Source organism: Urocitellus parryii, chromosome 1 (assembly GCF_045843805.1).
Source record: "Urocitellus parryii isolate mUroPar1 chromosome 1, mUroPar1.hap1, whole genome shotgun sequence".
NCBI lineage: Eukaryota > Metazoa > Chordata > Mammalia > Rodentia > Sciuridae > Urocitellus > Urocitellus parryii.
The window spans coordinates 124,029,777-124,055,436 of record NC_135531.1 but is presented as its reverse complement, the minus strand read 5'-3'; the positions used below and the strand labels follow the sequence as shown (position 1 = coordinate 124,055,436).

The window sequence follows — 25,660 nt, the reverse complement described above, 5'->3', positions numbered from 1 at the left end:
GCTCATCTAACCCTAGACAGCCTCCAGAGGCTCATTTCTGAAGACGTCACATTGGTGATGAACAGATGGGTGGGGGAGGGGCATAATCCAGTCCATTGTAAAGGGAAACTCTTGGAGTCAGAAGGCAGACACAAGGAGCTGGCAAGCCAAAGGGAAATGAAGCCCAGAGCAAGGACTAGTGGAGACAGCTAGGAGTGAAGGGCTGATGTTATGAGAATAGCTTATAGGAAAAGAAAATAATCTCCTTGGGAAAGAAAAGAAAAGACCTTGTGTTGAATTTGCTTAGATATCTTTTTTTTGTTTTTCTTTTCAGATCCAAAGTGAGTTTTACTGGTATATTTTTTTTTTCATTTTCCCTCCATCGTTATATTATCTCCCCAAGTCAAAGAAACATTTTTAAAAAGGCACATACTACAAAACAGTGCATATTGCATGATCTGATTTGTTTAAAATATTCACAAATACAAATTTTTAGAAAGCCACACAAACAGAAAATTAAGGGCTTTTGTCTAAGAGATAGAGTCTAGGATGCTTTAGACGGTGGGGGGGGGGGTTCAGTTAGGAAAACAAACTGCATGGAGTGGTTCAAATAGAAAGCATTGACTTTAGGTAGTGCTGCGTCTTCACAACTGTTAGAAGGCTGGAGAAGAGAAAGATGGATGGAGGCCACCAGAGTTGTCATATTTGCCACCACAGCTGTGGATCCCTCAGAAATCAGGAAACCGACGCTGCCTTCACATCTCCGAGCTGCTCCTAGGTCTGGCCGCAGTGCAGGACCTAGCACCAGCCTTGCATGGCGGCCTACACTGCATGGCTGACGGAGAATAGATCTCACCTCCCCCTTCTACCTTCCAGACCCATGTGAGTGTATCTCATTGGTAGAACCAAACAGCATCCACAACCCAGGGAGAAAGGGGTCTCAGTGTCTCAGAAATTTTTGGAGGGAGTAGCAGGGATTGAACTTAGGGGCACTCAACCACTGAGTCACACCCTAGCTCTACTTTGTATTTTTTTTTTTTTTTTTTTTTTTTTTAGAGACAGGGTCTTACTGAGTTTCTTAGTGCCTCGCTAAATTGCTGAGGCTGGCTTTGGACCCAAAATCCTCCGCCTCCTGAGCTGCTGGGATTACAGGTGTGTACCACTGCGCCTGGCCCCTAGACCCTTTTGATTCTGGAGAAATGGAGAGAGGGATGGGAATGAAACCAAGGGCCAGAAGATATCCATCATAGTCTACACTCAGTGACTGACCATGCAACCCTCTAGGCCACACTAAAGTTCCCAAATGCAATCAAAATGACACCAATTTTCTCCTACTATCTCTCAACTCAGGATAAATGGGCTCAAGCTTTTCCTCAAAATGAGAGACCCAAAGTACCATCAGTTACTGTATTCACAGTTAGGTAATCTTGCCTCTTCTAGTTCAATGAAAAACCCACCTAAATCTCATATAAGCTAACCATCAAATTTCAAGTTTCACCAGTACAATTCACCCTCTGTAAAATAACAGTGGGAACTAAGAGGAGAAAAGGAAATGCATACCCATATGAAGAAGCAAGATGTGCACAGCTTAGCCATCTTTTCTGTAACTGGATATAAAGCTATAGTTTTTAATCACTTTCTTCTACTAGGAAAACCCATTTCCTTTGTGCTTAGTCAGCAGTTTAACTTGTTAGAATTAGTTCTTTACATGGTGAGGTAATCCAAAAATTTATTCCCAAAGGGCCTAGCCCTGTGTTGGGTTGGTCTGATCTACTAGCTTTGGCCATTAGACAATTTCTAGGAGGCTTCCTAGAAAATCCCACATTTCCAATATAGACCTCACCACCCTATAATATAATAATAACCCAATTTCTCCCTTAATAGTTTCCCCAGCCAGCTTGTTGGTTCAGTGGCAGGAAATACTCCAAAGGAACAGGTGGCATTCAAGGGAACCATTATCATACTCTCTGCTGGAGACATTGCTCCCTTGGGAATGGAGGTTTGTAAACTAGCAGAACTCAAAGGTCCAAGAATGCGCAGCAATAACTTTTCCAAAGTGGGTTTTTAGGTATATGAATGAGAAGAGCTACTTTTTTTTTTTAGGTTTTTTTTTTGTGTGTTTACTTTTTTAAAAATTGATTTTATTTTTTTAAATACATGATAGAATGTACTACAATTCTTATTACACATGTAGAGCACAATTTTTCATATCTTTGTATAAATTATGTTCACGCCAATTCATGTCTTTATACATGTACTTGTTTGGTTTTTTTTTTGCATTACAATTCTTCATATCTCTGTATGTAAAGTAAGTTGACGCCCAATTCATGTCTTCATACATGTACTTTGGATAATGATGTCCATCATATTCCACCATCCTTGCTAATCCCCTGCCTCCTCCCTTTCCCTCCCTTCCCTCTTCCCTATTTAAAATTCATCTATTCGTCCCATGTTCCCCCTCCCTACCCCATTATGAGTCAGCCTCCTTATATTAGAGAAAACATTTGGCATTTGTTTTTTTAGGATTGGCTGAGAAGAGCTACTTCTATTTCCCCTCTTGGTCCTTGGATACAAAAAGTCAAGACCATAAACTATTGCTAGTTAGGAGCACTTATCACAACTCCAGAGCGTTGAAAAAGGTTCTATTTCAGATGGTGCTGTAACTAGGTCCTCTATGGGATAGATTCAGGCCATAATATCATTCGGTACCTGACTTTTGGCTTTGGATTGAACTTTGTACCCCCAAATACATACGATGAAGACCTAGTCCCAAAGTGATGGTATCTGAAGATGAGGCCATGAAGATGAAATCAAATTTTCCCTCCTTTGCCATGTTAGGATAAAACCAGAAGGAGGCAATCCTCAAGTCAGAAAGAGCCCTGACTGGGTAATCAAATTAACTCACAACTTGAACTTGGACTTTTCAGCCTCCAGAACTGTGAGAAATGTGAGTTCTGTGGTATAAGCCACCCAGTCGAAGGAATTTGGTCACAGTAACCTGAGCAGACCAATTTGCCTTCATAAATCAAGACCAGATTGAAGTGACAAGGAAGTCTCCACACAAGGACCTGGGCAGTTTGGAAATGAGTTGTCTGGACATTTGGATATGTGAGGGGAATTAGCATTCACCCAATTCGCCTGGTTCCTGCGGCACTGGGGCTATCCCAGCCTATCAGGAGATGAGGACAAACAAATTCACTGGGGTGCTGAAGGCTGAGGAGATGACCAACCTCTGGAGCTTAGAGGCCAGGAAGTGCCTTGTATCACTGACCCACATTCCTGTGACTCTTACAGCCTTGCAGGGAGTCCCCTCAAGGAGAGACCAGCTCATTTACATAATGAAAACTGGCAGAATTTAATGTGATATCTGCATAGGTGCAATCTTCCTTTAAATCAGAGGCATCAATAAATATTTACGGTCAAACAGCTCACTGTATTTTAATGGTAGCAGTTTGGCCATTATTTTCAATTTTACACAACTTGAAATTGAGTTTTCCAGGTGATATGTGATGCATTTTTTTTCACAACTCACTGAGCCCATTTGCTTTCACCTTCTCAAGTGTTTCAAAGTGCAACATGTTTTCATGGAAATTACAAATTTGCCCATGTCCTCTGATAGGCTCCTTTAAAACTGCTGTAATCATTTCTTTGGGTTGAAAATTCTTCTCTGCTCATGTATTTCAAACCTACAATCACTCTTAAGACCAGGATACAATTTAAAAGTCTTGGAGTTCTAAATTAGAATATGAAATTTATTGTGTGGCTCCAGCTCAGTGCAAATTTTTTCCACAATTTTTGCCCAGAAAACAGATGCCCCTCAGTACCCTCATTAAGAAGCCCCGTCATTACTGGGACTCTCCAAGTTGGAACGAAATGCCCCCAAAGTTTCTCCTGACCCAGGACTTCTAGAGGGAGAATGTAGAGCAGCTGCCTCTAAGATTTTCATCATGGTTTGTATGAGCATTCAGTGAACACAGCACCCTTCTCCAAAAAAGTAGCTGCTTTCCTTAGGCCTGTTCCCTGAGCACCTCCAGGAAGATAAAGAGTTCTCATCCTTGGCTCAGTTAAGTCATTCAGCAAGTCCCCTGAATAAAAGAGCAAACATAACCAACTAAAGCACTGAGTATTGGAGACTTAGAAGGCAATGGGTGGATAAGATATGAATCACTTTTTGGAAAGAAAATTAAAAGCAGAGATATTCTGGGTTCTGACTTCACCTCTACTCTCTGCTAAGTATAACTGCAAAGCAGTGTTTTTTTTTTTTTTTTGGTTTTTTTTTTTTTAAGGCCCAGTTTTATAAGCAGCTATAAAAAAAGGAGTCTGATAAGAGGATAAGTCAATGCTGATTAACAACCTGGGATAAGCTCAAAATATTAATAGATTATCTGGAAGCCTATATAATGCTTAGATATAAGCCATGATTGTGGCTTCATGAATCTCTAAAAATCTCTGGGGGAAGCACATAGTGTACACATCTGGAGACTAAAAGACCTGGAGAGGTTGTGGGGACACCAGCGTGTCTCTAAGACAGAGCAGGCTTAGGATTCATTAATAAAGCATTTCACTGACTTTCTGACTCTGCACCCTTATCAATAAACTGAGGCTCACATCACCCACCCAGTCTACCTTCCAGGATTACTTTGAGGATAAGAATCAGAAAAGAATAATGGAGAGAAAAGCTCTTGGTTAACAAAACAAAGAGAAGGAGTTTTATAAACTGGGAAAGTCTTAGTTACAAAGAAAGCATCATTAACTGTAATTCACAGGGGTTCCTTCAGCTCCCACACCCAAGTAACAGCACAGAGGGGGTGCAGAGAAAGCAAAGCTTGGAGCCCCAGTACCTGATGGTGGTGCCTTGCAAGCGGTCTATCTTCTTATTGAGCTCAGCGATGATGCTGTGGAGTTCCGTGATGCGCTCCTCATACCGAAGCGTCGTTCGCTCCTGGACATCCTCATGCTCTCTCATGAGGTGCGACTGCTCACACTAGGACCAAGAATAGGAGAGAAGTGTCGATGAGATGACACGCCTTTTGGAGAATGAGTCCATATTCTGTGGCCTCCAACCACCAGAGCTTCAACATTGAGTGTGCTCCAAATAAAACACACGCCTGCTCACTGGCCAGCAACCCAGGAGATGTATCAACAGTTAATTTTTACAATGCCCCAAAAGGACACCTGAAGCTTTGTCTTTCTAGTACTCTTTGGAAAACAGTCTCTCAGCAAGTGGCCCAAGCTGGATCCCTCAGATATCTTCTCTGGGAATTTGAATCTTGAGCAAATGGACCTCAGGTTGCAAAGAATGGATTTATCAACAGCCTGTAAAGACTGTGAGTTCACACATATTACTTTATTCCTGTTCAGTTTCACTTTTACCAACTCAACCCTTTTTTGCTGAAGTTGGTCAGGATATGTTTTAGCTAAATTTCAACCAAATAACCCTATGTGGTATGACACAGTATCTTATCTGGCTGGATTACCTGTGAATTTCATGCTTTCCAATATCCTTTCCTCCTAGACTAAAATTCTCAAAAGGCAGGTACTATGTGTTTTTGTCATTTAGCCCTAGCCCCTGGCATATGGCCTGGCTCACGGTGGGACATCTAGAAGTGTAACAGAAATGAATAAATTCCATTCTATCTCACTGTCATGAAGGCTGCTTTGTAGGGAAAAAAAAAAAAAAGGCAAATAGAGGCTGAGGTGCTTCCCTTGCTCAGTGTTTGATGGACTAAGGCAGCAGATGCTATGAACACATTTTTGCAGATGGAGTTGAAATCCTAAGGAACCTGCTCACCTTTTTCATTTTTTCTCTACCTTCCTCAACATGCACCCCTCACTGTGCAGTTAATCTCTTTCACAATAAAATGTTCCTCAGTGCTGGAGCAAGTGGTCCAGTTTGTGTGCCTGACTACTACACTCATCCCTGATTAATTTCCTGTCCAATAGAGGAATTTTAATTTCATTTACAACCAGGCTTTCCTAATGCCAAGAGCCATATGTGCTTGCCAGCTTTGCATTTTAAGCCCTGTGGCAGGCAGGGGAAGGTAAGACAGCTTACCTCTGATGTCCTCCTACCTCCCTAAATCCGCTAAGTTTACAAGGGTATAAACCAGGGCAAAGACAAGAACACTATTCTCAGCCTAACTCAATACAAAACCAGAAAAACTCAAGAAAGACATCTGACAAACATATTGGTATAAATCACGGCAGGGACCAAACCCATGAACTTGATTGGTATTCTTGTAACTTCCTGGGGGTTTACTGAGCGCTCCAGGGACGAGGACAGAGGGAATAAATTATTAAATGTTGTATCATAGACTTTTGTGGAGTAGTTGCTTAAAAAAAATGCTGATGTGAACGACTGTTTTTAGTGACAGCCTAAGACATCAAATAACCTTCACTCAAAGTTATGTTCACAGCAAATTAAGTGGGACCAGAGGTAAGGATGACAATAGAGTATAGACCACTTTCATGGGACTAGGAGTTCAGCTCAGAATACAGTGAACTCTTGGCAAACATGAGCCCTGGGTTCAATCCCCAGGATACCTGCCCCTCAAAAAAGCCACAGCTACATGGAAGCTCTCTTAACAAAATATCTAGTCACAGATACTCTCCCCATGCACTTAGACCTTTTTCATCTGTGATCCATCAAACATTAAAAGAAATAAAAGTCCACAAAGTGACAGTATCTCAAAGTCGGTTTATGTCAATAAATTAAAAAAAAAAATCTTCTTATTTCCTTGGAACCTACCAACAACAGAACATTGTTCTTTTAGTTGCCACAGAGTATCTGAGTTCTTGTTTTCGTTCTTTTTTTCTCATCCTCCAACTGTGTGTGAATATTGTATACATAGATGTAAATGGTGGACCCTTTCATGGGGGTCACCAGTTCCAGATTTTTTTTAGTTTTTTAATTTTTTTAAAATTGTTGACAGACATTTATTTTATTTATTTATATGCGGTGCTGAGAATTGAACCCAGTGCCCCACACAGACCAGGCTAGTGCGCTACCGCTGCGCCCCAGCCCCAGCCCCCCCGGATCTTGAAATTATTACAGGATAGTGTCTATTCCCTGACCTGGATTTTGTCTATGCTATGACACTTTCTACATTGTTATTGGTTTTCTGTACTCAGTTCTCTGTGGCTAGAGATCTCTGTGAATTGCTTCCCCTGCCAAAACTTAATGAGCTCCCATGCTCCCTTAATACCCCATTTATTCTTCCTTCTTTATTCTCTTTACTGGTCAAGTGGCCACTACCACCTCCTAGGCCTGCAAGAAACTACAAAATCCAATTAACAATGGAGACATGCAAGTGTTAATATAAAAAAAGAACACATGATGAACTGATAGCCACCAGCACCGTGGGCATCCCTCTGGACTGCTGTGGGATGCCCAAAAGGACATCGGAGGGGGGGGGGTGCTGCAGAGACAACAGATGAAGAATGAGAGTATGCTATCTGGTATTGCACCACCTTTATCCCTGCCTTTAACTGTAAAGTCTGCCTGGAAGGTACATGTAGGAACAAGAGAGCACAGGAAGCCTGATGATTCAGGCAGAGGGAGAAGCACTTGTAGCTAAAAGAAAAGATTCATAACGTGTATTTGGATCTCAAGGGTTCATTTGGGAGTAGTAACAAGAATATATTGAGGAAAAATTTATTTTGGTTAAAGGCAAAGAAGTCTGGCTTATATTCTTCATTTTTCAATAAGTATGCTTTTTCAAAATGGCAAAACGTCTCTATAATACTTCCTCGGCAAAAAAAATCATATATTTCTTGATTTCCCAAAATATCTAAGAGATTGTGATAGGTGCTGTGCAGGATACTGAAATGGAGACTCACAGAGAACAAAAAAAATGTGGGAAGGGGAGGAGAGCTGATGATAGATTGGCATTCCTTTCTCAGTGAAAAGACAGTCTTGGAAAACCATTATCAAAATAAACTCCCAGCCACAGACGTAGGAGTGGCTGAGAAGACACCGCCGAAGCTTCATGTGTACAAATCAGCCTCCTCGTGCTGACCCTCAACTGCATTCAGCTAATAATATTGAAGCACTGGTCTCAAAGCTTAGCGAAAATCCCTGAAGCACCTCTGAGCTGTGGTGCAGGGAAAAGCCGAGCAACTCCCCCAAGGGCAGACTGTGTAGGAGGAAACAAACCGACACCTGCAGGAGCCCAAGGACCCAACAAAACACCCTTGTTAAACAGCCCATCAGACTGCATGCGAGTTGAGCCTGGGAACAGGCAGTGTAGTGCAGGAAGAGGCGCAGATGAGGGGGTGGCACCGGGGCATTCAAAACCATTCTGTGCAGTCACAGCCTCTCCTGCCCTGGAGACACCCCACACGAGCAGCACTGGCCTTTCCACACTCTAGTATCCTTATTCATCCAGCGCCTCCCACCTCCCCGAGTTTCCACGCCCTGGGAGGGTATTTTTCAACCTGGGATGGTGTGTGATCTCACAAGGACACAGGGTAGGCCAAGCTCAAGGCTGTACCTCCATACTCAACAGTCACCTGTAGCATGTGCTTCAGCAAAGCCTCATTCAGAAATGTAATAGGGCAACAAAAACTAAACAGGAAAAGGGAGTGTTTATTTTTATGACATTGAAATTTCAAAAAGTTTATATCTCCTCAAACATCTATCATTTCTTTATGGTGGAAACATTCAGAATCCTTTCTTCTAGTCCCCGCCCCCGCCCCAGTACTGGGAGTTGAACCCCTGAATGCTCTACCATTGTGCTACATGCCCTTTTTATTTTTTGAAAGGGTATCTCACTAAATTGTCCAGGCAGGTCTTGAACTTGTGATCTTCCTGCCTCAGCCTTCTGAGTAGTTGGGGTTACAGGCATGCACTACTACATCCAGCACCTTTCTTCTATTTTTTTTTTTTTTGAAATGACTAATACATGGCTGTTCTCTATTGTCATCCTACTGTGCAATGACACACCAGAACCTCTTGCTCCTATGTAACTTAGGATCCACTGCTCAGCCTTCTCTTCTCCCCTCCCTCCTCTCCCCAGCCTCTTATAACCAACATTTATGGAAAAGGCTGTCCTTGCTCCAAGGTATGCTCTCAGCACCTCTGTCAAAAATCAGTTGGCTGGATATGCATGGGCTTATTTCTAGGCTCCCTATTCTATACCACTGATCTATATGTCTGTTCTTAGGACAACACCATGCTGTTTTGACTATCATAGCTTTCTAGTATATTTGGAAGCAAGGTAGTATAATATCTCACTTTTATTCTTTCCATTCAACATTGCTTTGGCTGTTCAAGAAATTTTGCAATTCTATATGATTTTATGATTTTTATTCTAGTTCTGTGAAGAATGAAATTGGTGAATTACACTGAATATGTAGATCACTTTTGGTACTATGGACATTTTAAAACTATTGATTCTTCAAATCCATGAACAGGGGTGTCTTTCCATTTTTATGTGTCTTTTTCAATTTCTTTCATTAGTGCTTTATGGTTTTTATTGCAGAGATCTTTTACCTCTTTGGCTAAGTTTGTTCCTAGGAATTTAATGTTTGGGTATTATAATTGAGATTGCTTTCTTGATTTCTAGTTCACATAATTTGCTGTCGGTGTTTACAATGCTACTGATTTGTATATGTTGATTTTGTATACTGCAACTTTACTTAATTCATTTATTGTTCTAACAGGTTTTCTGTTAGAAATTTTTGGGATTTTTCTATATACAAGATGTCATCTCTGAATAGTTTCAAGTTGACTTCCTCTTTTCTAATGGGTATGTCTTTTTCTTTTTCTTTGTTTTTGAGATGAGGTCTCCCTATGTCTAGGCTGATATTGATTCCTGGGCACAAGTGATTCTCCCACTTCTACCTGCCAAGTGCTAAGACTACAGGCACAGGCCACCACATCTGGCTTGGAAAGTTCTTTATGTCTTTCTCTTTCCTGAGTGGTCTAGCTAGGATTTTTGGTATTATATTGAATTATAGCAATGAAAATGGGCATTTTTTTCTTGTTCTAGATATTAGAAAGATTTCAGCTTTCCCCCATTCAGCACAATGTTATTTGTTGGCTTACTATAAATGGTCTCTATTATATTGAGGTCTGTTCCTTCTATTACCATGAAAGGATGCTGAATGTCATTTTATTTTTTGCATCTACGGAGATAATTATGTCTGTGTCGTGTATGTTTGTGTGTGTGTGTGCGCGCGCGCGCGCATCTAGTCCTAGGCTTTTCTTTGATTGGAGACTTTTTATTACTCATTCAGTCTCTTTATTTAATATTGGTCTGCTCAAGTTTTTCTATTTATTCATGATTCAGTCTTGGTAAAGTGTACATATCCACGAATTTGTTCATTTTTTCTGGGTTCTCAAATTTGTTGGCAGATAGTAGTTCATAATCATCTCCAATGATCCTTCATAGTTCTGAGGTGTCAGCTGTTTCTGATTTTATTTCCTTGAGTCTTTTCTCTTTATCTGAGTCTAGCTAAAGATCTGTCAATTTTGCTTATATTTTCAAAGAACCAGCTCTTTGTTCACTCATCTTTTGTATTGTCTTTTAGTTGCTATTTCACTTATTTTTGCTCTGATCTTTATTTTTCCCTTCCTACTAATTTTGGTTGTGGTTTATTTTTGCTTCTCTAATTCTTGAGATGCAATGGTAGATTGTTTACTTGAGGTCTTTGTGGGTTTTTTTCTTTATTTAAGTGCGGTTGCCATAAACTTCCTTCTGAATGTTGCTTTTTGCTGTATCCCATGTTTGGGAATGTTGTGTCTCTCAATTTCTAAGCTATATATTTCAATGGGATTAGATGCTTTTAAAACATCTGATAAAAGACTCATCTATTTTTTTTTTAATAAATCCATGAACAACACACTTTTGTGAATGGTGTGCCTTTCAGTTATTTTCTTGTCTATGTTGGGCTTCACCAGGAGCACTGCACGGGTTGCACATTGATAAACATCAGCACCCTGCAGGACAGCAAGACCTTCACCAAGACTCTGCCTCCATCCACACACATGGTAGAATTACACTTCCTCTCTCCTGACACTAAATAAACTCATGTGACTTATTTTGACCAATGTGATATGAGTAAATATAGACCATTTTTTTTTTGTCAGAAGCCATTAAAAGATCGTGCAGGATTTACCATGCTCCCTTTGCCAGGTCATAGCTGCTAGTGACACTCCAGGTGGTAGAGGCCATCAGCTTGGGAACCTGGATGAGGACACTATAGCACAAAGTCGCCTGATAGCTACCATAAGCTCCTAGTAAGAATCCAGAAATAAGCCTTCGGTATTTTAAGCCACTGGAAAATTGGTGTTTTGTGAGCACTGCATATCCTGAATAATAAAGCCATTTTATAGATAAGAAAACAGACTTAATAGTGACTGATTTATTTACTGTAACCCAGGTAACAAGCAGAAACCTCTGAAAAACTCCCTGATTCCTGTTTAAGCCACCAAGGGATTGAGTCACAACCTTCTCCTCTCTGCTGCTTCCTCTCCCAGCTCCCTGTGGGCTGATCTCCTCCTCATCATTTGCTTAAAGCTCTCCAGTGGCACCCTGCTCTTGTGCCCGGAAATACCTCCAGTGAACTCCAGGAAACGGGAATAGTATGCCTGATGGTACCAGGGTTAGGGTTAGGGTTAGGGTTAGGAAAACCAGCTCCCTTTTCAAGTCCCCATGAGGACAGACACAGGGAAGGAGACTGGAGGGGGTATGAAACAGGGGAACTCCAGCTTCCCCGATGCCCTCCAGCTTCCACGAGGGCAGCTTCAGCTGTCAAAGTCAATTATTCAATGACAACTTACTTAGCAGCCTCCAGGAGCAACTGAAGGCAGCTTCTTCTAGCACAACTTTCAAGTTAGGTCTTATTTTCTTCTCTCTACTGAACAGAAACGCCCCACACAATTTCAGCTGAACAAAATGGGAAATAATCTCAAACACCATGCTACTGATTTTTTTCCATAATTACAGGTAATTGCATCCAGGGTTTTCCCACCTCCTGGCCTAAACTGAATTTTGGACTGGTACCACATCCAGGGCAGGAAAGCCAGAAAGCCGACTACTGCAACATCTTGTCTGCCATGAACTTCTGGAGGTCAATACCATTGAAAGTCTAGATTTTTTTTTCCCCTGCAACTACAGGCTTTCAGTTTGAAAGGAAAAAAAGACTGAGATTAGATATGATGAAAATTTGGTTTTCCTGCTTTTCTTCTGGTATTTAAAACACACTCTGAGCTTCTTAAGATCTTAGCTCTCCTATCATGTTGAGGAAGCAAATTTAAAATCCCTATAAATACTTGTGTTAACCACAAAAACTGGCAAAATTGCCTATATGCAAAGATGTTTAATAAAAACAAGCAACACCCTCATTTCAATAGCTGAGAATAACACGTTTTAGGCTCATCTCTGCTAGTGGTGCAATCCAGGGATAAAGCCATGAGTCAGCCTCAAGACAGACTGGACTGAGAACATGAGCACTTGTTGGAAAAAACCCTGGGCAATGTGGTGGTGCCGAGAAGCTTGATGGTTTTGTTAATGTTCTTCACTGGGTTTTCACTTACTCCACAGAGGCCACTGATCTTTAATCATCGCATTAGTCTCAGCTGTCAAAGCCAAGAGCATTATGAACTGGATTCTTGAAAAATGCAATGCCATCATTAATGTGTTAACCCTCTCAACCATGCTGAGAAAGGGGCCAGCGCCACATCCTTTTAAAACATGCTATGGTGTGCGTGATGCTCCTTTCTCAGGGTCACAGTGGATTGGTCACAACTAACAGAACTCAAGGTATTTCCATCCTCTTTCAAAATTTTTTCCCAGGTTCCTCTATGAGGAAGGCGAGGAAAATTAAGCAAGCTGAATAAAGAGAAATACAGATAACACTGAAAAGCAGAACAACTAGAGAGCACTTTACCAAAGAGAGTAAGAAAAGACGGGGGAGAACCCTAACAAATAAAATACATTGCAAACTATATATATATATATTTTTTTTTTGAGAGTGAGAGAGTCAATTTTTTAAAAATTTATTTTTTAGTTTTCGGTGGACACAACATCTTTATTTTATTTTTACGTGGTGCTGAGGATCGAACCCAGGGCCCCGTGCATGCCAGGTGAACGTGTTACCGCTTGAGCCACATCCCCAGCCCTGCAAACTATATTTTTATCTCATAAAGCTACACACTGATAAGAGAAACACTAGCTCCATTTAATTTCATGAAAATAGTATGTTCTCTTTCTGGGAGCCAAGAGGTAGAAAATTCCAGGAGTCCTGCTTTCCAAGGACAGAGGGCTTAGAAATAGATATTGCTGGTGCGGTGGCATATACTTGGAAACCCAGTAGTTTGGGAGGCTGAGGCAGGAGGATCACAGCCAGTTCAAAGCCAGCCTCAGCAACTTAGGGAGGCTCTAAGCAACTGAGACTCTGTCTTTAAATAAAATACAAAAGAGGGCTGGGATGTGACTGAGTGGTTAAATGCCCCTGAGTTCAATCCCTGGTACAAAATAATAATAATAATAATAATTATTATTATTATTATTATTATTTACATATTACTACTGACTGATTTCATATGGGCCCATAAGCTTGTTTGATGTATCTCCTTCTGTTGTACTTTAAAAATGCAGTAAAGTTAGTTAATTAAAAATAATTGTTGGTACCAAATAAATGGCAAATATACCCAAAGAATCAAGCCAGGATGGTGTATAATCTTCACTGGTTTCTCACAATGCCAGTCTCTACCTGGTTGTGGAATACTGGTGTGAATGCATGTGGGAGCTGTGCACCTGTTCAGACTGGGAGGGGAGTCGGGCGTTGCTTGTAGCCATGAAGTTTGCATTTGTGAATTTGTTACACAACAACAGAAAATCAATGCAGAGGTATTTTGTCTTCCTTATCCTACTGATACCGGATTCCTTTACTCAGCACTTCCTTTCCTATCACTCAGTATTCTCAAAAATCCACTTACAGATTGATCCCGTGACCATACATAATGAACCTTCTTTTATTCAACCAGCTCCAGTCACCATTAATAACTATTAAACAGATGTTGAAGCTCTCTTGATAATGTCTGATGAACATAACCACCATTTACATTTTAATCAGAGCACTATAATATTTGGAGAGCTGGTAAGACTTAGTATCCCCACAGAACATAAATTTTCACATGAATTTGCTCTTCTACAATCTGGTAAAGCCTCAAACATGAATCACTTACCAAGCAAGATACATGACACAGAAAGCAAAGAACCATCATTTCCCTGTATTTATGTTGTTCTGGAATAAATTCATCTTTATAAGAAGCAAGAGATGGCAAGCCTGACATTTTCACATGTCCTCTTTCCTGGGTCCGAGTTTTAGAACTGGGAAGACATCTCCAGTGAAAGAAACAGAGAGTAATCTTTAAGTCTAGTCAATGCAGGAATGTAAATGGGAGTCAGTGGCACTATGATGTGACCATTTTCATCAGGGTTAAAACCAGACACCAAGAGCTATTATGCAAGTATGGCTTAATCATAAGTAAGTCGAAAGGGAGCTGAGTCAATCTTGGGCAGAACCAAGTTTTCTATTATCCTCTCATCATCCGCTGCTTAAGTGGCTTTCTCCTCGCATACTTACATCCTAATACCTAATACCTTCCTGGTTATCCTTTAAGATCCAAGACTGACTGGGCATGGTAACACATACCTGAAATCCCAGAAACTTGTGAGGCTGAGACAGGAGGATTGACACATTTAAGGCCAGTTTCAGCAACTTAGTGAGGAGGCCCTAGAAACTTAGTGAGACCCCATTTCATAACTAAAAATTTAAAAAGGACTAGGGATGTAGCTCAGGTGTAAGGAGTCCCTGGGTTCAATCTCCAGTACCAAAATATAAAGAAAAAAAAATCCAAGACTGTGGTAGAGGCCAGCTCTCAGTTAAAAGCATGCATAATTATTTTTCTTTAACAAAAGTATCTTACCAATAAGAACTATTAATAGCAGTTTTCTAATTTTTACCCATTTAAAGCCAACTTGGCTTTAAATGGGTATAAATTAGAAAACTGAGTCACTTAATGCCATTTTATTTTTTTTTGAGACAAAAAATTACCATTTTCTCTTTTTTGAAAGAAGCATTTTAACAAGTTTCTATTTATCTGAGACAGTCACTTAAATAGTATAATGCTGATTTCAAGTCTATTATAGCACTACTTTATTACTTTGATAATCAGAAGGAAATGTTTAAAGTAAAATTTTCATCTAAATAAAAACTGAACATTTCTGCTCCTAGAGTGAGCAAAAAGCACTGAGGGCCTCCTAAGCTATTCACCTGAGTTTGGTCAAGCACATAATCTCTGCAGGTCACCTGGTGAATGTGGGAGTGGATGCTCTGAAGTACAAAGAGCCTTCCACATCCCTTCACCCCACTCAACCCATCTGTGGTTATGAGACATATGAGCATTATGGAAAGATGGCTGGACAAGCTTTTAATTTTTTTTTAAACTCTGAATTACCACATTAAAAAAGGGGGGGGCATTCATATCACAAATGAGGCCCTAGCAACTTAGTGAGACCCTGTTTCAAAATTAAAAATTTAAAAAGGATTAGGGATATAGCTCAGGTGTCAGGAGTCCCAGGGTGTCCTCTGGAACAAAAAATTCCAATCAGGTAAGGACCAACACCATTCGTAGATCTGAGTGGCATATGTGGGCAGAATCAGAGGAAGCAAAGAGGCTGGTGGATGTGAGAGTGGAAAACCCCAAATAACCCATCGGCACTCACAGGAAAGCGAGGAGGCCAACCCGAGAGCAGCAGCTGAAACTAGGACGAGTTACTCCTCCCAAGAGAGTGTAGGTGCAAGGGCCCCCCCCAAAGATCTGAAGAGTCCCAACAAGACCAGTCCCAGAGCTCCCTGCCAGGAAATGGTGGGAGTAAAACCAAACAGAGCAGGATGCGGATCACAGGAACACAGGAGAGAAAAGATCCTGATGAGAGTAGGTGAAAGGAAAGAGCCAGGCAGCGTCAGAAGGCAGCTGCCCCAGTTCTCACCAGAGGAAAGCCCATGGCCTCGGAGGCCCCTCTTCACTCGGCCTTCTGAAAGTCTAAGGGAACTATTTTTCACATAAAAATTAAAAACAAAGAAGTCAAAACCTATACAGTGTAATAAGAAAACTAAAAAGAGAACAGAATAACATCCCTACTAACCATGAAATGATGCCACGACACGGAATAAAGGGAAAGCCTCTCAAACAATAGGCTACTTTCTTTTTCTTTTTGCAGTGCTGGGGATGGAACCGAGGGCCTCAGGCAGGCCAGCCAAGTGCTGTCCCACTGAGTCACAGCCCAGGCCTCACCTGCTATTTTAAAGTGAACTACGACTTTAAGGAAAGAACAGAATTTGGAATTTGAAAAATTCAGAACTTAAGTACCAGAACACAGAAAATAATCAGAAATAAGATAAAAACACATGTCAAAAGTGAGAACTAAACTAGAAGAAACCAAAGAGGAACAGAAAACAGAACGCCTCAAGAGAAACAAGAAATGAAGAGCAGGGCAAAAATTAAATTCAAAAAAGGAAGAGATATAAAGGATTTGAGATCATGCCATATGTTAAAGATGAATGTGATCTAACATATGAATAATAGGAGATCTTAAAAATCAAAAGAAGAGAATAAAACTCATATTAATGTGTGAGCTTTTCCCAGAGCCTCACACATGCTAGGAAAACATTATACCACTGAGCTACAGGCCAGCCCAGCAATATAATTTTTTTAAAAAGTCCCTGAAATAGAAAAGATGACTAAAAAATATAATCAGGGGGCTGGGGTTGGAGCTCAGCAGTGGAGCACTTGCCTAGCATGTATTGAGGTACTGGGTTCAATTCTCAACACCACATACAAATAGAGTTCTAACAACAACTTAAAAAAAATTTTTTTAAAAAATATATAATCAGAAGAATACATAGCAAACCTGAAAATATCAAGCCAGAATTATTGATGCACTCAAAGGAAGGAAGAAAGAAATGTAGGAAGGGAGGGATCCTTTGGATAGCCACAGTAAGCAAGTAACTTAAAAGGCAAAGAAAGTTAGATTCTCATCATGCTTTGACAGCAGCACTCTCTGCCAGAAGAAAATAAACCAACATATTCATAGAAAGAAAAGATGAGCCAAGCATTTAGCCTCCAGCAGTGTCTTTCTTTTTCTCTTACATGGTGCTAGGATGAACCCAGGGCACCCTGCATAATAGGGAAGCACTCTACCCTGAAATACACCCCAGCCCAAAGTACCTTTCAAGTATGAAGAGAAACAGATACATTCTTATTAACATGCAAGACTTCTGGGGAAATTATTCCCACAGGTCCACTTGGAAGAATCTATTAGAAAATAAGCTTCAGGCAAAATAAATTCATTAATCTATTAAAAATGGAGAAAACACTGCCATTATAAGAATCCTGGTGAACATTGAACTTGGTTACTTGTAGAAGACTGAAGGAGAACTAAAAGGGAAAGAATACAAAATGTGGTGGCCATATGGTCAGATAGCGTGGCTACAGTTCAACTGCAAAGGAACTGAGAATGAGGAGAATGAGGACAAAAAATTTAAACTCATCTCAGTTAACTAACAGTTTAAACAGTGGTTATGGTGGTATTGACATTATTACCCTGAGACTATACTGAACATGGATACAGCAAATGAGTGATTATGAGAAGTATCATAATTCTACTATCCCTTGTAACCTTAAGAACCAGGAAAGAAAAGAGATAAAAATACAGAAATTGAGCCAGGCATAGTGGCACACGCCTATAATCCCAGCAACTCCCAAGGCTGAGACAGGAAGATTACAAGTTCAAGGCCAGTCTCAGCAACTTAGTAAGATCCTGTCTCAAAATAAAAAAAATAAAAAGGGCTAGGGATATGGTTCAGTGGTAAAACGCCCCTGAGTTCAATCCCTAGTACAAAAAAAGAAAGAAAAGAAAATGAATAAAGATACCCATTGGAAATATTAGCATGAATTCCTACGGCATTTTATCTCAAATTTTATGTATATCTTAAATTCTGCAGGTACATATATACATAAATTAATAAATAATTTTCTGCCTCATCTATTAAAGATGTCCAAATATAATGAAGAACCTACAAGAAATAAGTATCCTTAGTACCCAGACAATGGTCTTGAAATATCATTTCCTGCTGAGAAAAGTTAGGGTTACTTGGAGAATAATTAATTCTAGGTTCAGGGCAAGAAATGTAGTCTAGGAGCCTGAAATAACTAGTTTATGCTATACGACTCAGGAACCAGCTTAAAGAGACTCTTACTAGCTCTAAAGATAATATAGTTTGAGCCATTTTACAAAGAAAATAATTATAATGGATTAAAATTGAAATATATCTAAATCCATAAATTCATAATAATAAATGGGCACATTCATAGGATCGCAGGGAATCGATCCATTATCTTGTTAAATAGGAACATTCATGCTTTTATTTTGTTTTTCTTCTAGGAACTAGACTATGTTTCAACAAATAAAAGACAGGAAATTTCTGTATAAAAGTATTCTCATTAAAAACAGAGAAATGATAGAGCTTAAGTATCATGATTCTGCAAGTCCTAATGAAGTAATGAACCTAGGCATTAAGTAGCAACAGCTGCTGACAACACAGAACGATAACAACCAGGCATTATGTGCCTGTTCGTGAAGAACATACTTTCTACAGTTTTGCCAGAGGAATTGGACATGAATCTGATCATGCCTCAGGATTCAGCTGTCAATTATCAGGAAATACAGAGGAACATGCTGAACTGCACCAGGAGTGTGCAGCCAGCAACATCTGGACTGTAGGAAAGTCTACAGGTATAACAGCCAGGCTTAACAAATAAATGAAAAAGCAAATAAAGAATGGAGGAAACACCCATAGAGGAAAAGATTTAAAGGAAACATCTATTTTGTTTTAAATGGGCAAGATTAGAATAGGGATGCAAATTTACAGGTCTAAGGATGCTAATTTAAGTGAAATTGTAAAGAAGCAAGAAACGTTATTCTGAATGTCATCCTGGTGGTTTCCTTTGTGGGAAGAAAAGTGTGAAGATTGAGATGGGACACAGGAGGCTCTTAGGGTAACAGGAAAATTCTGTTTCTTGATTTAGGCAGTAGAGTGCATGTTAAGGAATGTTAGTGTGCCCACTTCCAAATTCATATGGTGAAGTCTGATCCTTCAATATGATGGTGTTAGGAGGTGGGGCATTTGTTAGGTGAGGGTGGAGCCCCCGTGACTGGGATTAATGGCCATCTGAAGAGGACACAGGAGAGATTGCCCCTCCACATGACCCAGTGAAGAATGTGAGTCTGCAAACCATGAAAAGAAACCAAGAACCAAACTGGCAGGCACCCTGACTTCCTGGTCTCCAGAACTGTGGGAAATACATGCTTGTTATTTAAGCCATTCCGTCCATGGTGTCTGTTATTGCAACCCAAATAGACAGAATATTTGATTATTAAGTCAAATTTGGCTTTGTGGAAATTTCTGTACATGTTTTATTTTTAAATAAGAAAAGTTAACACACACAACAACCACCATGTTCCAGATCCCTTACCTGTGCCTTGGCCAATTTCTTTTCTAGAAGATCCCGTTCGCGCTCCGTTTGCTGCAGACGTTTATTAAGCTCCACTATATCTCCCTTGAGTGATGCCAGGGCTGCCAAATGGAGCTGTGGTGACAGAAAGAAAGAACGGGGTCAGTTTTTGCCGCAGAAACTCATTTCCTTCCCTTCATTCCCTGTAATTAGTGAAACCAAGTAAAAAAAAAAAAAAGCATCATCCCAAAGTGGACACTTTTGAGAACAAATGTGTATTAATCTCATGGGACAGTGGACATAAATCAGATGTCATAGGCAAGCTGGGTTATATGGCCAACCTAGAGGTGCCAGGGGAAAATCATGTATGGGCAGTAGGACCTAATTTTGGATGGTAAAATCATACTAGAGAGCAAGGCTCTGTATTCCAAGGAATTTTTCCTGATAGGATGATATTAAGAACTAGCATGAATGCAAGGAAAAGGCAAAACCAAATCAACTTTACTTTTGGAAAGTGTGATAGTTGAATTGGGCAAATCAATTTTTTTTTTCAATTCAGTCCCCCAAACTGCTCCAAATACAAGAGCCAGGGGCTAATTAAGGAAACAAAGGAAGAGCTCCCTTTTCTTGGAGTCTCCTCTTAAGAGTTGGTCCACTTATTTTCTTGCCAGTTTCTTCTTCCTCCTTGCCCCCTGGTCAGCCTGGATCAGCCAGATAGACGCTTCTTATGTGTTTGCCAAACCTCTCCTTTTCTGATCCATTATGCTGTGAAAGACAAACTCAGAACCCATGCAGCTATCCTTCCCCCGCCAACTCTCTCAGATTAACTGGAGCCAGGAAGAATGTTCTCGGACAGATTAGCAAAGGGCACCACGCACTCCCATCTCAACCTGATCAACTTCACATTCTGAAGACTGTGCTTCAGCTGCACACAGTCCTGCCCCACATGGGGCTTTGGTGACTTTCTGGCATAGGGACAGTACTGCTTATAAGACCCGCTCAGCTCAGTGATCCCTGAGCAACACCTGGAAACCTCTACCCTTGCAGTCAGGGATTTCACCTGCCTTTGCTGCCTCATCCAGGGAGCGCACAGAGTAATTCCCTCCTGAATGCCCTATTATTTTGGTAAGCGGTGGAATCAGAACGAAAGCTCCCTCCCTCTTTAAAGGCTTCTGCCAAGAAAGACTTAAAGTAAGGAATGAGCAAATAAATGTGATCTTTAAAGATGGACACAGTGCAGTGGTACACAATCCAACTCGGGAGATTATTTTCATTTCAGGTCTAGAAAAATACTCTTTGTGCAACCTGCCCTTCCACGGGGTCACTTTGGTGAAGGGGTTGGGGGTGGGGGTCAGGTTTCATAGCTGCTGTTTTGTTAAATTCCAACAGCAGTGAATATGAATTCACTTAATTGCATCAGGGCTGCAAACCAACAGATCAGTCGCTGATGTGAAATCAGGAATGCTTGAAATTTAAAAAAGGAAATGTCAGGCGATCCGGCAGTATTTGCTTCTCATGTAGGGCTAGGGCCGCTCAGAAAAGGTCACTTTGGTTTTCAGACATAAGGTTTTGTGTGATGATTTCTTTACACAAACACCTCAGCGTTCTCATTGCACAATCTTTCCAAGACTGTTCTGCTTCAAGTCCCCCACCAAGAGGGACAGAAATTCACTCCTTTCCATAGCTGGGCTGTCCTGTCAGCCTCTGAACTGTCCTCTGAGGATTCTCCTTCAGCACTGGACACTGGGACACGTTATGACTATATTAAGCATGGGGAGAAGATTCCCTACCTCCCTTTGGTGAGAAGGATCAAATACTGAGAGCTGAAATGTTCCGTAAGAAATTCAGGCCAGGGAACAAGGATCCCGACTTTGGGGCCCACTCATGCTTCCTGCCCCCCATCTCCTCTTACTTCTGGGGGAAAGGGCTGCATGAAGGGGAGTGGGGAGGATTGGGGCAAGCTGATGCAGAAAGCTGTGGGCTGCCCCGTGGATGGCTTGAGCTGGCTCACATGGGGAGGCACACAGAATAGTCATTTCCATCACAGCTACAGCAGAGGGGTCCACGGTGGGACACTGCCATGGAGGTGTCTCCACACTTCTCTGATGGATCATGCCTTCCCATAAAAATAGACCAGTTATTCTTAACCTTCTTCAGATTACAGATTCCTTAAGAATCTCAAGCCAGGCACAATGGCACACACCTATAATGCCAGCAGCTTGGGAGGCTGAGGCAGGAGGATTGAAAGCTCAAGGCTAGACTCTGCAACTTAGGGAGACTCTATCTCAAAATCATAAAAAAGAGCTGGGGGCTCAACCTTCAGTATCAGGAGGAGGCAGGGAAAACATCATGAATGCAAAGGATCCTTCTCATAAAGAAGAGTAGGAATTTCAGTTACATACGTGGGTTTTTTTTTGCCCAATTATGTTGATGATACACCCTGGAGGCTAGCTCCAAATTAAGACACATCTGAGCTAAACATCAGTTGTGTAACCCCAAAGTTCTGTACTGTCTCATATGTCATGATCCCAGACACGGGCATGAGGACAAGGCCCTTGGTACTCAGTGTCCCCTAGTTTCCACAAGTGCAGGTAAGAGTCTAGAACTCACGGACTAGCTCACTCACACATCTGCTGGGATTACAGGTGTGCAACATGGTGCCTGGCTTGAGATTCCTAAGGAATCTACAATTGAAGAAGGCTAAGAAAACTGGTCTTTTATGGGAAGGCATGTTCCATCAAAGAAGTTAGGACACTTGCCCACAGTGCCCAGAGAGGGTGTCTTCTTGGTGACCTGGTCAGCCAGATGGCATTCTCAGCTCCTGGCCCAGTGCTCTCCCCCATGACAGCATCCCACTGTGGACCCCTCTGCCCACGGAGAGCTTACCCCCACAACCAAGACCACGGCACCCTTTGATCACTATACAGTGTCATATGTGACAGTAATTTTCAGTTTTTTATGTGAACAAAAGCCTTACTTAAAATTTTTTCTTCAATTATAGAAGAAATAAAAATGTAACACAAAAAAAAAATAGCAAAAGGCATTCTAACATCTTAGAGGTAGGCTCTGAGTGGTTTTAGATGGGTAAATTTTGTTTAATGAAATTTTTAAGAAAAAAATTTTCTTTTTTTTTTAATATTTATTCCTAAGTTTTAGGTGGACACAATATCTTTATTTTACATTTATGTGGTGCTGAGGATTGAACCCAGTGCCTCTAGCATGCTAGGTGAGCACTCTACCACTGAGCCATAATCCCAGCCCCAAGAAAAAAATTTTCTATTAAAAAAGCAAAACAAGAGTTAAGTGACTATTTTATGTAGGCTGCACCATAAAAATTGCAAAGGGTGACTTTCCTTCTTAGCTCTGTTTTTTTTTTTTTTCTCTCTTTCTGTTCACAAGCCCTTATGATAGAAGGTAACACTTTAAAAAATTGGCTAGGACAAAATGAGTTCCTTACTGTTAACTGACAGATACTCAGCAGAGGCCACAACTACAGAGAGGAGGCACAGTCGGGGAGGAGCTGCCAACCAGCCATCAGCACCCTTGCTGCCAGCTGCTCCCTCAGCTGCTAAGGACCCAGCAGGAGACTGAGTGCTGGGTCCTCAGCTGCTGAGGACCCAGCAGGAGACTGAGTGCTGGGCACTGGATCCCTGTGGATTGGAGTTCAGCAGCTTTCCTTATCACTAACTCAGTACACAAAAGCAGGTCTGGCCTCCCTTATTTGGGGGTTGTATCCCCCTTATTCTGGGAGAGCTGGTGGTGTCTCCACATCTTCAAAAGCTGGAGAGTTTGTGAGTTACCTTACAAGGAACCTGAGAGAAGTAGAAAGGTCCTTTTGGGCGGTTTCTTAAAGAATTGATGAGGTGGATGCAGTGGTGTGTGCCTAAGCTAGGGAGGCCAAGGCAGGAGGATCACCTGAGCCCAGGGGTTCCAGACCAGCCTAGGCAACATAGTGAGACTCTAACTCTTAAAGAAGAATAACTGACAGTGGGTTTAACCCTGGAAAGATAAATTTACCAAAACAACCAATTGTTCAATGGCTGTAAATAGGACCACACATTTATGCCCATTTGGGGATGACTTTTGGATTCTGAAATGGCCTCTAATTTGGGACACAGCTTCAGCCATAAGAACCATAATATATGATTAAAAGACTTTTCAGGAATCAAAGAGACAGAAAATGTGTAATGTTTGGGTCTGTGCTAGTGTCCTCAACACCAGACTTCTCTTCATTCTCAAAAGTTAAGATCCTGACTTTAAGCTGGTTATATTGCTGCTCAGCTATAATATCCCAGTTCCCACTTCCACGCAATTGGAGCTGGGTATAGACAGGTGACTAAGTTCTGGCCAGTTGAATGTAGAAATGGTGTGAGAAGTATGGGAAAATCTTTGAGAGTGATCATACCCTTTCTCTTATCCTCCATCATCCTTGTTGTATGGTACCTCAAATGATGGATGGAGCTCTGGCAGCCATATTGCATGATGAAGATCAGATCCACACACTCTAGGGAGCCAAAAGGGGCCCGAGTTCCTAACAACTCTGTTTCTACCTACAATCTGCCGAATGCCTAATCCCAGACTTTATCACAGAATAACAAGAATCAAACTTTGTTGGATAAAATACTACCTGAGACACTGTGGCAAATGAAGCTGGTCTAATTCGAATTAACACAGAATCAGACAAACCTTGGTTCAAGTCCTATTTATGTCACTTGCTGGTGGACCATCTTTACTCACTTTGTGACAGGGCCGCTGTGCAGACAAAGTGAGACAGTATCCATCAAGTGTGACTAGCACTAACAGAAGCCCCCTACAGACATACATTTCCTCCTTTCCATCCAAGTTTCAAGTCAACAGCAATTCAGTACTTTCTCAGACTAAGCCCTTTGCAGATGGTGACGCTCAGTTAAGTCTAAGAGTCCCGACCTGGGGAATCTACTACCTGCAAGGTATCAGCACAGAATGGAGAGGCCAGAACCTGTGCTGCTGGCTTCTGCTAAAGTTCTAAGGCTTATCTCAAGGAGCTGACAGCCAGGGCTCTTAATTCTCTGTGAAATGTTATGAAGGGGCCTAAGGAGGTTGAGATGGAACCTTGACACTTCCTATACGAATTCGGGTCTAGTGCATGAAGGATATAAATACGTACATTCCTCACATTTCTGGAGATAAAAGTACCTAACTCCCTAGGCTGTTTTGAGCCCTGTTTCACACTCTCTTTACAGTGTGTATCCAAATGAAACTAAACCACCTGGACACTTGGTTGCAAGCTAGCTGTCAAAATGGTTGTTATTTTTGGATGAAACATTCCTCCAGTAAAATTGCAATGTTCACTGGCTCTAAGGACAGGCCCATTTAGCCTCCATCAGGTGAAGTGTCAAGCCTCTAGGCCCAAATGAGAAGTGAGCAGTGCCCTCGTGACAGCCTCTCTTGGTGGTTTCTCCTGGGCTAAGTGGACAGATGTCTATCCAGTTACACATCAGCTATGAGATAAAGAGCTTTGCACTTCATAAGAAGCCCCCAGAACCTGTCAGTGAGAGAGTGTGACAAGAGCCCCTCCAGGAACATCATATGTGTTGGGGGTTATAAGGTGCTCCTCCAGTTTGCTACTACTGGCAATAGAAGTGGCCAAGGCAAGTCCGCACCGTCCACTTCCATGGGGCTCCCTCACACCTCATCTCATTTGACTGGCACCGCCACACCATGACCCTGGCCTGAGGGAATCTATGATTCCCAAGTTGCTAAGGGACAAGTACTTTCCTCATGGACCACAGGACATGGATCTAGCCTGTCAAACTCTAAACTCGTCATTGTGTTCATCTTTCTGGGATTTAAACCTTTGACTAGCTCCATTTTCAAAGTGCCAAAGACTCCCACAGCTGGACAGAGGGATGAGTCCATCTGCAGAGTCTCTTTCCAGGCTGAGCCAGTCTTTCCTGCCTTGCTGGGGGCGAGCACAATCAGGACAAATTGCCCGTCCCCTCACTACCTCCTTTGCTTGGTCTGTGAGGTGCTCATGTTTGTATCATACCTGCTGAGTGCTTCCATTTCTCTCCCATTACTATTCCGTCCTCCTAACAGCCTCTGCCCTTCAGATACCATGTGCACACCATTTCTATATTAGTGATGACAATATGTACTGCCGACTTCTCTCAT

General features: G+C 41.4%; 1 protein-coding gene across 1 annotated transcript in view; it reads right to left on the bottom strand.

The window, feature by feature from the left end:
• The window catches only part of Mcc (MCC regulator of Wnt signaling pathway), a 265,151-nt gene that overhangs the window by 100,625 nt on the left and 138,866 nt on the right, over positions 1-25,660 (bottom strand). Inside the window, exons 2-3 of the mRNA XM_026380348.2 lie at positions 19,529-19,642; positions 4,821-4,963 (exon numbers count right to left, since the gene is read on the bottom strand). Coding sequence (XP_026236133.1) covers positions 4,821-4,963; positions 19,529-19,642 — 257 coding nt within the window. The remainder of the gene's footprint in view (positions 1-4,820; positions 4,964-19,528; positions 19,643-25,660) is intronic.